The 18,029-nt window shown below is 40.3% G+C and overlaps 1 protein-coding gene across 1 annotated transcript in view; it reads right to left on the bottom strand.

Moving 5' to 3' along the window:
• Nucleotides 1-11,985: 11,985 nt before the first annotated feature.
• The window catches only part of gfod2 (glucose-fructose oxidoreductase domain containing 2), a 32,011-nt gene continuing 25,967 nt past the window's right edge, over nt 11,986-18,029 (bottom strand). The window contains exon 4 of the mRNA XM_067997456.1: nt 11,986-15,142. Coding sequence (XP_067853557.1) covers nt 14,241-15,142 — 902 coding nt within the window. The 3' untranslated portion in view covers nt 11,986-14,240. The remainder of the gene's footprint in view (nt 15,143-18,029) is intronic.

The raw sequence follows: 18,029 nt of genomic DNA, 5'->3' as shown, positions 1-18,029 counted from the left end.
AGCCCATGCTTTAAAAAAAACAAATACACCAATAAAGCTTTTGAAATCTAACCTAATTTTTCGAAATTATTTGAAGCTACTGAGCACAAATTGCTAGATACTAAAGAGAAATATTCCATCAGTTTAGTTGGTGAACAGTACTAATGTATCCTAGGGAATTAAATACACTGCACAAGCCAAATTCAGCTCACAGAATCACAGCTCTGGACAAAAATATCAATTCCAACCCCAGCTTTTTGGAAGGCTAATGCCTTCAAGTAAAAACTTAAAGGAACGCATTAAAAGAGACAGAAGTCAATTTATTGGATAAATGTTATCGTGAAATATGTAATTTTTTCAATTGTATTTTGTTTAAACCCATATATTGGACATTAGAAATTGCAGTTACTGAGAAAAATGATGGATGAAAACATTTTCAGAAAGCCTTCTGAATAACTTGCAGGAACCCAAAGGACAGGTTTGCTCAGTCATGGTGAGAAGTTTACATAGGCAAAACCCATTATAAATATGGACATAGACTTGGGAAAATATAGTAGATATCACAAAAAGTCTGAAGTCATTTGTGTTAGGTCCAGAGTTTTTAAAGAATATTACAACAAAGCTCATGCAATTCAAGTGGCAGACTTACCTTAAAGAATGAGTTGCATCACTAAGTACGGTAGCCGTGCAAAGTGATTTAGGTGATATATTGGTGACTGAGGCTGCAAATTAATATTTTTTTAAAATGTATTCTTCCCTTTTTTCCCTTCTTCACCCAAAGCCCTTGCTGGAGCATAGTGTCCAAGTGGCTATTATTAAGTGTAAGTCCAACAGTTATTATGAGCAGACTATTGGACCTGGTGGGCATTACAGCCGAGTCTCGGCTCGCATCCACATCCTCACACTTTCCAGCTGGAGTCACTAGATAGCATAAGGGCACAGAAACCCCATCCCAGTGGTGTAGAGGCTAATTGTAATGCCCAATTGCTATCCCAGCTCAGATGAGCTAACTCAGCAGACCAGGAACAGAACCCAAAATCTTCTGGTCTGTATGGCTTAGTACACCCATTAACCCATCAGGGGACCCACTTTTTTTAAACTGCACAAACCACACGGAGTACAACAGAATTAAAATTAAAGGTCAAACTAAAACCATAGAATGCTGGGTTGTAGTCACACCCCTTAGGTTAGGTAGTACTTTAGATTTGGTCTGTGGTCAGGGACAGGAAGAATGTGACTGTGAGACAGGCAGGTATGGGGACCCAGGGTGCAGTGATGAAGGAGCCTCAGCCTTTGCTCTTGTCCAACAGGTACGAGGTACTTGTTACCTGTGTGGATGAGAACAAAGACGGCAGGGAGAATGGACAATTTGAGCAGGGCACTTGGTACAGGAGGCCATTCAAGTGAGGGGAGTAAAAAGGAATGTGATAGTGGTAGGGGATAGTATAGTCAGGGAGATAGATACTGTTCTCTGCAGCTGCGACTGGAAGTCCCGAAGGCTGTGTTGCCTGCCCGGTGCCAGGGTTAAGGATATCTCCTCGCGGCTGGAGAAGAACTTGGAGAATGGGGGGAGAATCCAGTTGTCGTGGTCTATGTAGGAACCAATGACATAGGTAGAACTAGGAATGAGGTTCTGCTGAGGGAGTTTGAGGAGCTAGGGTCTAAATTAATAAGCAGAACCTCAAAGGTAATGATCTCTGGATTACTACCTGAGTCACGCGCAAATTGGCATAGGGTTGTCGAAAACTTATTACCTATTATATACAATGCACTAACTCCAAACATTTATTTTCAGACAAGTAAGAATTTATTAAAAGAAACTTGTATACAAGGGAAGCTGTGCTCTGAACAATGGTCAGAACAACCTCTTCACTGAACAAAGGAAACAGTTCACATTTATACAGTTTAATTAGTAATGTCTGCCTATCATAGAATATGGGCGTACGTGTACATTCTTTATTAGTTCAAGTGGTTAGTCAATCAAAATAGGGAACCCACCCTCTGGTTCCTCATGACTGCCTCGTGATTTTTTTAAACACTGTCTGGGAAAGTATTTTTCCTTAATAACAGTTTTTCTTATCAGTGGGTCTGTAACTAGTCTCAAGGCTATATGGTCATTCATTTCTGTTATTCAGACAGTTATCAATGTGAGCACAATAGCTCTTCTGTACGTCTTTGGTGAGAACTAAAACATAAGCTTTCTATTATATTCAGCTGGTCAGTTAACATGGTCAACTTATCCATCATGCATTTCTTCTTTTTTTGGTTTTAAGGGTATTAGGAAATTAATACCATATTAGAAAATTAATATGGTCAGGCATTTCTTTATGGTTTAGTTGTATTAGAAAGTTAATATGGTCAGGCCTCTATGGTTGCACCTCAACGGAGCTGGGACCAATGTCCTCGCGGGGAAGTTCGCTGGTGCTGTTGTGGGGGAGTTTAAACTAATTTGGCAGGGGGATGGGCACCAGGATGTAACAATGGAAAGGAGAAACAAGGGGCACAAATGACTGGGAGAGACAGAAAGCACTAGAGCAAGTAATAGTGCAGCATTAGGTGGGATCAGACTAAGAGAGAATACAAGAAAGTCTAAGACTGGTTTGCAGTTCATGTGTGTAAACACATGAAGCGTAGTAAATAAGGTTGGTGAGCTGCAGGCGCAAATAGCCACATGGGAATATAATGTTGCGGCGATAATGGAGACCTGGCTGAAAAAAGGGCAGGATTGGGTACTAAATATTCCTGGATAAAAGGTGTTCAGGAAAGATTGGGAAGGAAAGAAAATGATGTTGGGGGGGTGGTGGCAATATTGATTAAGGAGAATATTGCGGTACTGGAGAGAGAGAATGTCCTGGAGGGGTCAAGGACAGAATCTATTTAGTTAGAGTTAAGAAATAAAAGGGGTGCCATCATACTACTGGGTGTATTCTATAGGCCACCAATTAGTGGGAAGGATATAAAGGAGCAAATTTGCAGAGAAATTACAGAGAGGTGCAAAAGCCATAGAGTAGTGATAACGGGGGATTTCAACTATCCTAATATAGACTGGGATAACAATAATAATATAAGGGGCACAGAGGGGGAGGAAGTTTTGAAATGTGTTCAAGATAACCTTCTTAACCAGTATGTTTCCGGCCCAACGAGGAAGGAGGCATTGCTGGACTTGGTTCTAGGGAATGAGGTGGGCCAAGTGGAGCAAGTGTCAGTGGGGGAGCATTTAGGGAGCAGCCATCATAGTATCATAAGGTTTAGAATAGCTACGGAAAAGGACACGGACCACTCTAAAGTAAAAATATTCAATTGGAGGAGGGCCAATTTCATTGGGTTGAGAATGGATCTGGCCCAGGTAAATTGGAATCAAAGATTGGCAGGCAAAACTGAAATTGAACAGTGGGCGGCCTTTAAAGAAGAGTTGGTTTGGGTACAGTCTAGGCACATTCCCACGTGGAAGAAAGGTAGGGCAACTAAAGCCAGAGCTCTCTGGATGACAAAAGAGATAGTGAGTAAGATGAAATGGAAACAAGGGGGCATATGACAGATGTCAGGTTGATGACACAAGTGAGAACCAGGCAGAATGTAGAAAGTTCAGAGGGGAAGTGAAAAAGGAAATAAGTGGGGCAAAGAAAGAGTATGAGAATAGACTGGCGGCCAACATAAACGGGAATCCAAAAGTCTTCCACAGGCATGTAAACAGTAAACGGGTAGTAAGAGGAGGGGTGGGGCCAATTAGGAACCATAAAGGAGATAAGACCATAAGAGATAGGTGCAGGAATAGGCCATTTGGCCCCTTGAGCATGCTCCGCCATTTAGTGAGATCATGGCTGATCTAATTTTTACCTCAACTCCACTTTCCTGCCTTTTCTCCATATCCTTTGACTCCCTTGCTGATCAAAAATTTATCTAACTCAGCCTTGAAAGTATTCAATGACTCAGCCTCCACAGCCTTTTGGGGTAAAGAATTCCAAAGATTCATAACCCTCTGGGAGAAGAAATTCCTCCTCACTTCCATCTTAAACGGGCGACCCCTTATTCTGAGACTATGTCCCCTAGTTTTAGATTCGACCCACAAGGGGTGACATCCTCTCAGCATCTACTATCGAGTCCCCTCAGAATCTTGTATGTTTCAATAAGATCTCCTCTCATTCTTCTAAACTCCAATGAGTATACACCCAACCTGTTCAATCTTTCCTCATAAGACAACCCGTCTATACCCGGAATCAACCTAGTGAACCTTCTCTGAACTGCCTCCAAATCAAGTATGTCCTTCCTTAAATAAGGACACCAGAACTGTACACAGTACTCCAGGTGTGGTCTCACCAGCACCCTGTACAGTTGTAGCATGACTTCCCTGCTTTTATACTCCATCCCCCTAGAAATAAAGGCCAATATTCCGTTTGCCTTCTGGATTACCTGCTGCACCTGTATGTTGACTTTTTGTGTTTCACGTACGAGGACACCCAGATCCCTCTCTACCGCAGCATTTTGTAGTATTCCTCCATTCAAATAATATTTTGCTTTTTTATTTTTCCTCCCAAAGTGGATGACTTCACATTTTCCCACATTATATTCCATCTGCCAAAATTTTGCCCATTCGCTTAACCTGTCAATATCCCTTTGGAGAGACTTTGTGTCCTCATCGCAACTTGCTTTTCCACCTAGCTTTGTATCATCAGCAAATTTGGCCACAAAACACACTGTTCCTTCATCCAAGTCATTGATATATATTGTAAATAGTTGAGGCCCCAGCACTGATCCCTGCGGCACCCCACTAGTTACAGATTGCCATTTTGAAAATAACCCTTTTAATAACTCTTTGTTTTCTGTTAGTTAGCCAATCCTCTATCCATGCCAGTATATTACCCCCAACGCCATGAGCTCTTATCTTGTGCAGTAATCTTTTATGTGGCACCTTATCGAATGCCTTTTGGAAATCCAAATATACTGCATCCATTGGTTCCCCTTTATCCACCCTGCCCGTTACTTCCTCAAAGAACTCTAATAAATTTGTCAGACATGATTTCCCCTTCATAAAACCATGTTGACTCCTCTTAATTGTATTATGAGTCTCCAAATGTCCTGCTACTACTTCCTTAATAATGGATTCTAGCATTTTCCCAACGACAGATGGCTAACTGGTCCACAGGTACTTGCTTTCTGTCTCACTCCCTTCTTGAATAGGGGTGTTACATTTGCGGTTTTCCAATCCGCTGGGACCTTTCCAGAATCTAGTGAATTCTGGAAGATTACAACCAATGCATCCACTATCTCTATAGCCACTACCTTTAAGACCCTCGGATGCCAGCCATAGGTTCAGGGGACTTGTCAGCCTTTAGACCCATGAGTTTACTTTTTCTCTACTGATAGTGATTGTTTTTAGTTCCTCCCTCCCCTTTGCCCCTTGATTTTCTACTATGAGATCTAGTCATGGAGGCAGAGGGTGTGGCCAAGGTACTAAATGAGTACTTTGCATCTGTCTTTACCAAGGAAGATGCTGCCAGAGCTGGAAGATATAACTGAGATACTGGATGGGCTAAAAATTGATATAGGAGAGGTACTAAAAAGGCTAGCTGTACTTAAAGTAGATAAGTCACCCGGTCCGGATGGGATGCATCCTAGGTTTCTGAGGGAAGGGTGGAAATTGTGGAGGTACTGGCCATAATCTTCCAAACATCCGTGGTGCCAGAGGACTGGAGAATTGCAAATATTACACCCTTGTTCAAAAAAGGGTGCAAGGATAAACCCAGCAACTATAGGCCAGTCAGTTTAACCTCAGTGGTGGGGAAACTTTTAGAAACGATAATCCGGGACAGAATTGACAGTCACTTGGACGAGTGTGGATTGATTAGGGAAAGCCAGCACGGATTTGTTAAAGGCAAATCGTGTGTAACTAACCTGATAGAGTTTTTTGATGAGGTAACAGAGAGGGTAGATGAGAGCAATGCAGTTGATGTGGTGTATATGGACTTTCAAAAGGCGTTTGATAAAGTGCTGCATGGTAGGCTTATCATCAAGACTGTGGCCCATGGAATAAAGGGGACAGTAGCAACATGGATACAGAATGGGCTAACGGACAAGAGACAGAGAGTAGTGGTGAACAGTTGTCTTTTGGACTGGAGGGAGGTGTACAGTGGTGTTGTCCAGGGGTTGGTGCTGGGACCACTGCTTTTCTTAATATATATTAATGACTTGTACTTGGGTTTACAGGGCACAATTTCAAAATTTGCAGATGACAAAATTTGGAAGGGTAGTAAACAGTGAGCAGGTTAGTGATAGACTTCAAGAGGATATAGACAGGCTGGTGGCATGGGCGGACACGTGGCAGATGAAATTTAACTCAAAAAAATGCGAAGTGATACATTTCGGTAGGAAGAAAGAGAGGCAATATAAACTAGAGCGCACAACTCTAAAAGAGGTACAGGAACAGAGAGATCTGGGGGTATACGTACACAAATCGTTGAAGGTGGCAGGGCAGGTTGAGAAAACGGTTAAAAAAGCATATGGGATCCTGGGTTTTATAAATAGAGACAGAGTACAAAAGTATGGAAGTCATGATGAACCTTTATAAAACACTGGTTCAGCCACAACTGGAGTATTGTGTCCAGTTCTGGGCACTGCACTTTAGGAAAGATGCAAAGGTCTTCGAGAAGGTGAAGAGATTTACTAGAATGATTCCAGGGATGAGGGACTTTAGTTACGTGGATAGACTGGAAAAGCTAGGGTTCTTCTCCTTGAAATAGAGATGGTTGTGAGAAGATTTGATAGAGGTATTCAAAATCATGAAGGGTCTAGACAGAGTAGATAGAGAGAAACTGTTCCCAATTGGTGGAAGGGTCAAGGACCAGAGGACATAGATTTAAGGTGATTGGCAAAAGAACCAAAGGTGACATGAGGAAAAACTTTTTTAAACAGCGAGTGGTTAGGATCTGGAATGCACTGCCCAAGGGGGTGGTGGAGGCAGATTCAATCATGGCCTTCAAAAGGGAATGGGATAAGTACTTGAAAGGAAAAAAATTTGCAGGGCAACGGGGATAGGACGGGGGAGTGGGACTAGCTGGATTGCTCTTGCATAGAGCTGGCGCGGACCTGATGGGCCGAATGGCCTCCTTCCATCCTGTAACCTATGATTCTATCAATTCAAGGAAAAATAGTAAGATGTTAAAATTAAAGGCGCTTTATCGCAATGCACGAACCATTCGTAACAAGATAGACAAATAGAGATAAATGGGTTTGATCTAGTGGCCATTACTGAGATGTGGTTGCAAGGTGACCAAGGTTGGAAAGTAAATATTCTAGGATACTTGACTTTTCGAAAAGACAGGCAAAATGGAAAAGGGCGGGGTGGGGGGAGGAGGTAGGCCTGACAATAAAGGATGAGATAAAGGCAGTAGTGAGAAAGGATCTTGGCTCGGATAATCAGGATGTAGAACCAGTATGGTTGGAGATAAGAAATAACAAGGGGCAGAAAACACAGGTGGGAGTAGTTTATAAGCCCCTTAACAGTAGTTATACCGTTGAACAGAGTATTAATCAAGAAATAAGAGGAGCTTGTAACAAAGGTAATGCAATAATCATGGGGCACTTTAATCCTCATCGACTGGACAAATCAAATTGGCAAAAGTAGTTTGGAGTTCATGGAATGCATTCAAGACAGTTTCCTGGAACAATATGTTGTGGAACCAACCAGGGAACAGGCTATTTTAGATCTGGTCTTGTGTAATGAGACAGGATTAATTAGTAATCTTATAATAAAGGATCCTCTGGGGCAGAGTGATCATAATATGATAGAATTTCATATTGAGTTCGAGAGTGACATACTTAAGTCAAAACTAGAGCATTAAACTTGAACATAGGTATGAAGGGCGAGTTGGCTAAAGTTGATTGGGAAGTTAGGTTAAAAGATGTGACAGTAGATAAGCAATGGTGAACATTTAAAGAAATATTTCATACTTCTCAACGAATATACATTCCATTGAGGAATAAAAGCCTCACAGGAAAAGTGATCCATCCATGGCTAACTAAAGAAGTTAGGGATAGTATTAGATTAAAAGAAGAGGCTTATAATGTTGCCAAGAAAAGTAGCAAAGCCTGATTGTGAGAATTTTATAAACCAGCAAAGGATGACCAAAATTTGATAAAGATGGAGAAAATAGATTATGAAAGTAAACTAGCAAGAAATATAAAGAGAGTTTATAAGAGCTTCTACAAGTTTGTAAAAAGGAAGAGATTAGCGTAAGTAAACGTGGGTTCCTTTGAGGCTGAGGCAAGAGAAATTATGATGGGAATTAAGGCAGAGACATTAAACAAATATTTTATAGACACAAAAACCGTACCAGAAATAGTGGGGAATCAAGGGTCTAATGAGAGTGAGGAACTTAAAGTAGTTAATATTAATAAAGAAGAGGTACTGGAGAAATTAATGGGACTAAAAACCAACAAATCCACTGGACTATGCTAGGGTTCTAAAAGAGGTGACTGTAGAGATAGTAGATACATTGGTTGTGATCTTCCAAAATTCCCTAGATTCTAGAACAGGCCCAGTGGATAGGAAGGTAGCAAATGTAACACCACTATTCAAGAAAGTAGAGAGAAAAGAGGAACTACAGGCCAGTTAGCCCGACATCAGTAGTCAGGAAAATGCTGCAATCCATTAAGGACAAGGTAACAGGGCACTTAGGAAATCATATGATTAGGCAGAGTCAACATGGTTTTGTGAAAGGGAAATAGTGTTTGACAAATCTACTGGAGTTTTTTGAGGATGTAACTAGCAAGGTTGGTGAAGAGGAACCAATGGATGTAGTATATTTGGATTTACAAAAGGCATTCGATAAGGTACCACATAAAAGGTTGTTACACAATGTAAGGGCTCATGGGGTCGGGGGTAATATATTAGCATGGATAGCGGATTGGTTAACGGACAGAAAACAGCGTATGGATAAACGCGTAATTTTCAGGTTATAACTAGTGGAGTGCCGTAAGGATCAGTGCTCGGGCCTCAGCTATTTACAATTTATATCAATGACTTAGATGAAGGGACTGAGTGTATTGTATACAAGTTTGCTGACGATACAAAGCTGGGTGGGAAAGTAAGTGTGAGGAGTACACAGAGTCTGCAAAGGGATATAGAGGGGTTAAGTGAGTGGGCAAGAAGGTGGCAGATGGAGTATAATGTGGGGAAATATGAGGTTATTCACTTTGGAAGGAAGAATAGAAAACTGAATATTTTTTAAATTGTGAGAAACTATTAAATATTGATGTTCAGAGGGATTTGGGTGTCCTTGTACACGAAACACAAAGTTAACATGCAGGTACAGCAAGCAATTAGGAAGGCAAATGGTATGTTGGCCTTTATTGCAAGGGGGTTGGAGTACAAGAGTAAGGAAGTCTTGCTGCAATTGTACAGGGCTTTGGTGAGACCACACCTGGAGTTCTGTGCACAGTTTTGGTCTCCTTACCTAAGGATGTACTTGCCTTAGAGTGGGTGCAAAGAAGGTTCACTAGATTGATTCCTGGGATGTGAGGGTTGTCCTATGAGGAAAGATTGAGTAGAATGAGAGGTGATCTCATTGAAATATAAGATTCTGAGGGGACTTGACAGGGTAGATGCTGAGAGGCTGTTTCCCCTAGCTGGAGAGTCTAGAACTAGGGGGCATAGTCTCAGGATAAGGGGTCAGACATTTAGGACTGAGATGAGGAGGAATTTCTTCACTCAGAAGGTTGTGAATCTTTGGAATTCTCTACCGGAGGGCTGTGGATGCTCAGTCGTTGAGTATATTCAAGAATGAGATCGATAGATTTTTGGACTCTGAGTCAAGGGATATGGGGATCGGGCGGGAAAGTGGAGTTGAGGTCGAAGATCAGCCTTCATCTTATCGAATGGCGGAACAGGCTTAAGGTACCTTATGGCCTACTCCTGCTCCTATCGTTCTTATGTTAGAAGGTTCCTCAGAACCACAAGAAACAAAGATGTAAGGAGCCAAGTTCCATAATGAACATACACCAATAATAATAAATAATAATAATGAAAATCAGTCTTGAAAACAGGCCATGCATCTACATTAAAAACTGAATATAAATAACCTCTAGACGACAATGTTTTACTGGATGAGAAAAGAACAAAAAGGGTGGCAGAAATCACTGGAGGTCTGATCAAAGAGAATCACCCAAAAAAATGCAATACTAGACCCAATCTCTCAATTTCGGGTGTAAAATTAACAATTGAGCTAGCATCAACTGCCGTTTGCTGAAGAGTTTTCCAAACTTCTATCGCCCTTTGCGTGTAGAAGTGTTTCCTAACTTCACTCCTGAAAGTCCTGGCTCTAATTTTTAGGCTATGTCCCCTAGTCCCTGACTCCCCAACCAGCGGAAATTGTTTCGACCAACCCTATCATCAGTTCCCCTTAATATCTTGAAAACTCCTTAATCTTCTAAATTCTAGGGAATACAACTCTAGTTTGTGTAATCTCTCCTCATAATTTAATCCTTGGAGTCCAGGTATCATTTTAATAAATCTACACTGCACTCCCTCCAAGGCCAAAATATCCTTCCTAAGGTTGCAGTGCCCAGACCTGAACACAGTACTCCAGGTGTGGTCTAATCAGGGCTTTGTAAGGCTGTAGCATAACTTCTACCCTCATGTATTCAAGTCCTCTAGATATAAAGGCCAGCATTCCATTAGCCTTTTTGATTATTTTCTGTCCCTGTCAATGACATTTTAATGATCTATGTAGATGGACCCCCAAGTCTCTTTGGACCTTCACTGATTCGAGCTTTTCACTGTTTAGAAAGTACTCTGATCTATCCTTTTTAGGTGCAAAGTGGATGACCTCACTTGCCTACATTGAAATCCATTTGTCACAGTTTTGCCCATTCACTTAATCTATTACTATCTCTCTGTAATTGTGTGCTTCCATCCACACTGCTTACAATGCTGGCTATCTTCGTGTCATCGGCAAACTTGGATATGTGGCTCTCTATCCCATCATTTAAGTCATTAATAAATACTGTGAATAGTTGAGGCCCCAACACAGATCCCTGTGGGACACCACTAGTCACATCCTGCCAATTTGAGTAACTGCCCATTATCCGTACTCTCTGTCTCCTGCCGCTCAGCCAATTTCCCAACTAGGTCAATAATTTGCCCTCAATTCTTTATCTTTAGCTAACAGTCTCTTCTGAGGGACTTTATCAAATGCCTTCTGGAAGTCCATATAAATAACACCCATAGACATTCCCCTGTCCACTACTTTAGTCACCTCTTCAAAAAATTCAAACAGGTTCGTCAGGCATGACCTACCCTTTACAAATCCATGCTGGCTCTCTCTGATCAGCTGAAAATTTTCAAGGTGTTCAGTTGCTCTATCCTTAATTATAGACTCTAGTAATTTCCCAACAATGGATGTTAGGCTAACTGATCTTTAATTCCCTGGTTTCCCTCTTTCACCTTTCTTAAATAGCAGAGTGACGTGCAATTTTTCAATCTAAAGAAACCTCTTGTTTTATTCCAGAGCTTAGGGCCTAGGCCGCCAATGGTGGAGCAGTAAAAATTGGAGATGCGCAAGAGGTCAGAATTGGAGGAGCATAAAGATCTGAGTTGTAGGGCAGAGGAGGTTACAGATAGGGAGGGGTGAGGCCACAGAGAGATTTGAAAACAAGGATGAGAATTTTAAAATCGAGGTGTTGCCGGACCAAGAATACAGTAATGCCCTGCAAACTGGAAGAGGTCAATGAATAAGCTCAGATATTTTTAACATTCGTACATGTTTCTGCCCTTACACTTTGATATTCTTCTCCCAAAATTTGCCTCTACAGGAGAGTGACAGCAGCAGTATGTAAGTGGTAAAGTTGTGCAGCTTGTGATGGTTGAAAACAGTCTCTTGAAAGAATAGTCACACATTGCTAAATAAGCTATATAATATGCTGTGATGTAAACTGCATGTAACTAACACTTGAACAGTTTATGCAGTAGTCAATTTTTTTTTTAAAAACTACAGAAGACCAAAAAGTCAATTTTAAAAATACAACATTTTTATTTCTGACACACATTAATTAGTCTACTGGCTCAGAAACATTCAACAGTTTTAACAACATGCTAGAACTCAAAAACAAAACATTAACAGGCAAATTCCCAAAATACAGTGAATTCTGCATTTCCTACAGAACGGTACAGTATTCAAACCAAAGACAGACATTGTTTTTTTTTTAAATCAGTGTTTCATTTTATTTGTACTGCTTAAATACCACCCTCTAAGAATTCCAATGAACAGTTTTGTGTCCATAAGATTTAACTGTATTACTGATTCAAATACCAATGTCTTTGTATTAGTAAATCCATACAGGCAAAACAAATGTATGACATATGGACACAAAGCTATTTCCCCAAACCCTGTATATGTTACCAGGATACTACAAATACATTTAAAACAAAAAATATTCTTAAATAAACATTTTTATTTTAAGCTTTTCACGTAGGAAATCTATCAAGTTTAATGTTTGAGCCCCTATCAATGGAAAAAAAACCTCAATATAAATAACCCATATATCTGAATTTTTAACCAAAAATAAATATCTATAGTCAACCAATTCTCTGTACAGTTCAACTATTTCAGTGAAACAGCCTAGCTGTATATTTGAACACTAATTCACTCATCTTGAACAGTCCTGCAAAGCAAACACGTTTCAATAAAATCACTTAAGACTGTAATAAATATCTCTTTGCAGTCAACATATACAAAACAGTTTGAAAAAGTAAATTTAGATTTTTTTTAAAACTATGACAAAAATGTACAACTTAATGTATTTAAAAACTAAGACCTACAGGTCCATAAAACACATTTTATGGTTATTACAGTATCTTAACTGGTATTTCCATATTGCCAATATCACAAAGTGGAAAACAAATGCAGCACATTACAAAAACATTCCAGCCATTTTTGCAATGCTATTTCAAATACAAGATATACATTCAGAAAACCTTAATGACCTAGAATGCCCCCCTATACCCTCCCCCCATTTCTAATGAGCTTTTCTCCTAGTCCTATCAGTAGCCCGTTTCATGAAATAAACATTTCTTTGAACAGAACCGCCAGTTTGTAAACATTGTAAAATCTTATTGTCATTGCTTAAATACTAAAGAATGATTATATGCTATTAGACCCTCACTAGCAAAAGTAGTAGAGTTTAAAAAAAAAATTAGGGCTGGCAACTGAATAGGTTAGTGTGTTTGGACATATAGGTTTGTACATACATAAAGGTGGGACAGTGATGTAGAGGCTAGCCCCCATATGGCACTAGAGATAACTAGGTACCTTCATTCTACACAGTACATATCACATACCGCTCTACATTGTTTATCAAAATTTAGAGCAAACCTGGTGAATTCAAAGATTTCACAGCACAAGAACTTTCACAAAACTGCATGAAAATTCTGTTTCCTAACTGAACAAGGTGATTTGTTACACTCACCTGCCCCTTCCCTCCAAAAAAAAGTTATGGACACCTGTGCAGTGGTCACACTGAAGGAACTGCACCCGTGACATCACCCAGTGTCCATTCTCAAGTCTGTAAACCACGGACCTGGAATTATCCAGGGCTCGGCAAACTTCCAAGTCACAAATCGAGCTAGATTTACCTTCGCATTAAATTTAAGCTCTGGGAAGAGGGAAAATCTTCAGAATTGATGCTGGGTTTCTTTTGGAATTTTGAACTAACAGGTCCACAGACAAGCAACAATGCAAGACAGGAAAATGCACAATTTACAGCCAGACAGAATTTTCAGTGCTGTCTTACCATTGGAATTCTGACTTAAATTTCTATGAATATCCACTTGCATTTTTCCCCCCAGTAGGTTTTGATTTTGCAATGCTGAATCTATCAACTTTACTTCCAGGGTGGCTTAAGGAATGACCAAACACACACTGCTTCAATGCCTACTGTGTCATTCTCATTCTTTGCATGTCAACTACTGTTAAATGAGTGTGTTAAAAAAGTCAACAGAAAGAGATAGTGATCAAAATTTAGGATTTTTAGAATCTCAGCATGGAATAGGATGGGTTCTGACAGGTACAGTACACTAGAGCAGCTGTAGCTGCATGCGCTGAAACTATCAACATAACACCACAGTAAGAACACATTACCCTTAGCGTACTTACAAAAACTAACCTGAAACTTTTTTGGTACCTTAAATATTATCATCTTCGTTTGAAAAGAAATAAAGTTCTGTTTTTGGTGAAATGTATCTTCCTGTATCATATCTGTACTGTTTACTACAGGTTATTACGTTGCAAGGCATCACATAGGTTCTGATTGGAATCTGGTGCTTCAGTTATCACAGCAATAACTTCCCATTCTCCAGACCTGCTTGATCTCTTAATAGCATCCACAACACTTTGCATATAAAGGCCATCTTCAAAGGAAGCTGCCATAGAAACGGGCTTGTGGTCCCAGGTGCGACGGTCCTCCTGATCCTTAAAGGACTTGCTCAAGGCTTGCACCATGTAAACAATGCCTTTTAAATACAAGAGGGGAATATCACTGAACGCTTTCTCCAGCAGCCCAGCTGTGTTTACCGACATGGTATCAGCAAGCAGCAGCTCCTCTTTGAATGAAGTGTTCTTTTGCCCATACAGGTCTGTGCCTCGAGCAACCAAACGTCCTGCCGATCCCACAACCATGACTTCGTGAATAAATGGGCCAGGCATGTTAAAGTTGAGTGTAACTGTGCTACACACGCCACCATTCATTATCATCTGGAAGAAGCAGAAATCGTCACTGGTGACGTGTCGGATCCCATGGATGTTGTCATTTTGTTTGACAAAGGTTTTCAGGAGGCCGTGGACCTTCTCAGCCCTCTTATTGGTCAAGTGAGTCAGGAGGTCTACAATATAGGTGCCCATTGTGTGAAGCCCACCCCCACCCATCAGTTCATCACAGATCCAGTTGTACTTGCTGCTGAGAAGACTGCCCCAATACACACGTACATCACAGATCATGACATTACCAATGTAGCCTTCTTCAATTAGCTGCTTCATCTTGATAAATGCTGGCAGGAAACGAAGCACATTATCGACAATACTCATGAGTTTAGGATAGTAACGAGCTGCTTTCACCATTTTGAAGGCATCCCCTGAAGTTGCTGCTTTCTCACAGATTACATTCTTTCCAATACCTTTTTTTGGACAAGGAAGAAAAAAAAATTAAGAAATCATGTAAAATTAAACTGTTCTATTCAGCTATCATAAGGCCTGAGGATTGCATAGCACCATCCATCAAAGTACCCAAACAACTGCACATGATGAATGAAAACATTAAATTATAGCATATACACACACACAGATTATCTGGTCATTATCTCATTGCTGTTGTGGAACCTTGCTGTGCACAAATTGGCTACCGTGTTTCCCATATTACAACAGTGACTACACTTCAAAAGTACTTCATTGGCTGTAAAGTGATTTGTGACACCCAGAGGTCGTGAAAGGCGCTATATAAATGGAAGCCTTTCTTTCTTTATATAACCTCAATATAAGTTCCACAATTGAGGTCTTAAATCCTTATTATCCATGCATGGTCAAAAAGGACACAGATCACAAACAAAACAAATTAAACTAACGGGACACAGATCCACATCACATTTTGGAAATGTTAACACAACTTATATTTCTATAGTACTCGAGTACAGAAAGAAATTTTAAAATGCTTTACAGGGTGGTGGAAAATAATGGAGGGTGGGGGAGACTAAACACTGGATGAAGAGCTGGATTTTAAAGGAGGATTTTGAAAACAGGAAAGGACAAGAAAAATTAAGTAAGTTGACAGACATATAGCAGCTGAAATAGCAGCTACCTACAGTAAAGCAGAAAGAGCAGACAGGGAGGAGTAAGTGAACATTGGAGGAGTATACACTGGAGGAGTAGGTAGCTCATTCAGGGATGTGGGCTGTAGCATTCTGAATGAGTTGTAAATTGTGAAGTAGAGGCCGCCTAGAGTATTACAGAAATCAAGCCCCTAGGTAATAAAGATGTGGATTAGGGTTTGGGCAGAGGCGAAGCAGAGGGAGGTAGATAGGTAGGTCTCTTTCTTTTCCCCCCATCCCCATCCAGGTGGGCGATGTTAAGAGGTAGAAGAAAAAAAGTCTTGGTAGTGAAATGATGTGGGGAAGGAAATTCAGCTTGGAGTCCCAGCAGTATGCCACAGATCTGCACCTCTGGATTGGAGGTAACAGCCGACTTGTTGATGGGAGTCAAGGCCACAGGCACACAAGTGTTGGAGGGAGATGAAGTGGACAACGTAAGAGTTTGCAGATTAGTTAAGCCAGACGCTGATGAATCCACGATTTCTGAAGGAAAAGAGGCACTAAATATGTCACTGCTGCCCAGTGCCTGCCTCAAATTATTTTATTCCTTTTAAGTTTCCAGCAAACCATTAATGCTGTTGACGTATAGGCTTGGCCCCCAAAAACAGACAGGTTAAAAAAAAAACTGGTTTGCCCTTCTGAAGCTAGGAATGGTCCTTCATTCCATTTTGTTCGGTTGCCTACTCCTTTTCCAAACACCTTTCCTTTAATACATTCCGCAAATATGGACTGCTATACATATCAAATATGCTTGGCCCACTGGATTCAAATTATTGGCCCTACTATATAGCATTCTTGTAATAAAGCATCAACTTTTAATATTAAGTATGTGACTACGATTTTTATAGCTACAGACATTGAAAACACAGCATGCCAAAGAACTTAAAACACGTACTGGCAATTTTCCCCTAATAAGTGATAAATTGCTTTCACAATTGTTTTACGAGTACACAGGATTCAACTTACAGAAATCATCCTCTCTTTCTCCATTAACCTTAAACAGCAACATAACCGAGATCAGCAACTCAATGCCAGTTGTAGCGAGTTGCTGGTCCAACATGCTGTGCCACCTTAGCAAGCTTGCATTTAACAATTTTCCTCTATGCTCTGGTTTTATCAAATCCAAATAAATGTTGTTTGTAATCTTTTTGATGAAAACGGGTTTAAATGTAGACTACTGACCAATAAAATAAGGAAGAGCAGAAGTAGCACAACAGAGAATTTCATGCATTTGCTTTCTCTGCTGAAGTACTAGAGTGGGCTTTACCAAGGCAGAAAATACCCACATACTTATCATGCTCCAGATCCTGAGAGAAACTATCACTAGAAAACTTAAAGTGTGGCCTGGCAACCTTGAGATGGGGATACAAGGGGCTGAGAGTGTGGAAAAACAAAATGATTGAAGACAATTTCACTTTCACTCATGTCAATCAATAGAAGTAGTATTGTAAATTGCCCATTAGTTTACGTACTCCAGTTTAGAGATGTAGAGTTGCACGTGTACAAGGCATGATCAGTTCATGCCTTATAAGGGCATTTTTGATAACAGACGTAGATCAGAAAGGTATAAAAAGTAGTGAATTGTAACATGGATTCAGAGGTTGATCAACCTGGATACTGAGCTCAGAATAGTAACATTTGATTTCCCAATCATCAACGCCCGGTGTGATTGTAAGCACTATGTGATTATACGCTTAATAAATCTATGAGCGCTTAACCTTATTGTTTCAAGAATGTTATTGATTATGAAGAATAGATAGAACACTCAATCATAAATACATCCTCTAACAACACATCGGAATTTAAATCTTAAATTAATGAAACAACAAAAATCCATTTGTTCAAGCAAACATCAGATATAAGCAGATGGCATGAGTCCATGAGTGTTACATTATGAAGTTCCCGTTCCACTAAAAAGGGGAATTGCGCAGCTCCACTAAATTTGCCAATGCATTCTCCTACTGAGCAGAGACCTAAACACCAAACTTTTGCACAAGTATGGGGGTAGTTTCCTTCCCCTGTATTAGTAACCCCAAAATCGCCTTGATTTTTCTCTTTTTCATCCTTTCTGTTGGAAATAAAAGGTCCTTTGGAAGCAATAGTCAGAGTGCTCTCACAAATGCTTATGTAGCTAATACTAGTTACCTGGTCCTGGGTCTTCATGCTTCTAGTAACACTGTGCATAAAAACTGTCAGTACA

This window comes from Heptranchias perlo, chromosome 16, assembly GCF_035084215.1.
Source record: "Heptranchias perlo isolate sHepPer1 chromosome 16, sHepPer1.hap1, whole genome shotgun sequence".
Classification (NCBI taxonomy): Eukaryota; Metazoa; Chordata; class Chondrichthyes; order Hexanchiformes; family Hexanchidae; genus Heptranchias; species Heptranchias perlo.
This window is presented reverse-complemented; position numbering and strand designations above follow the sequence as displayed.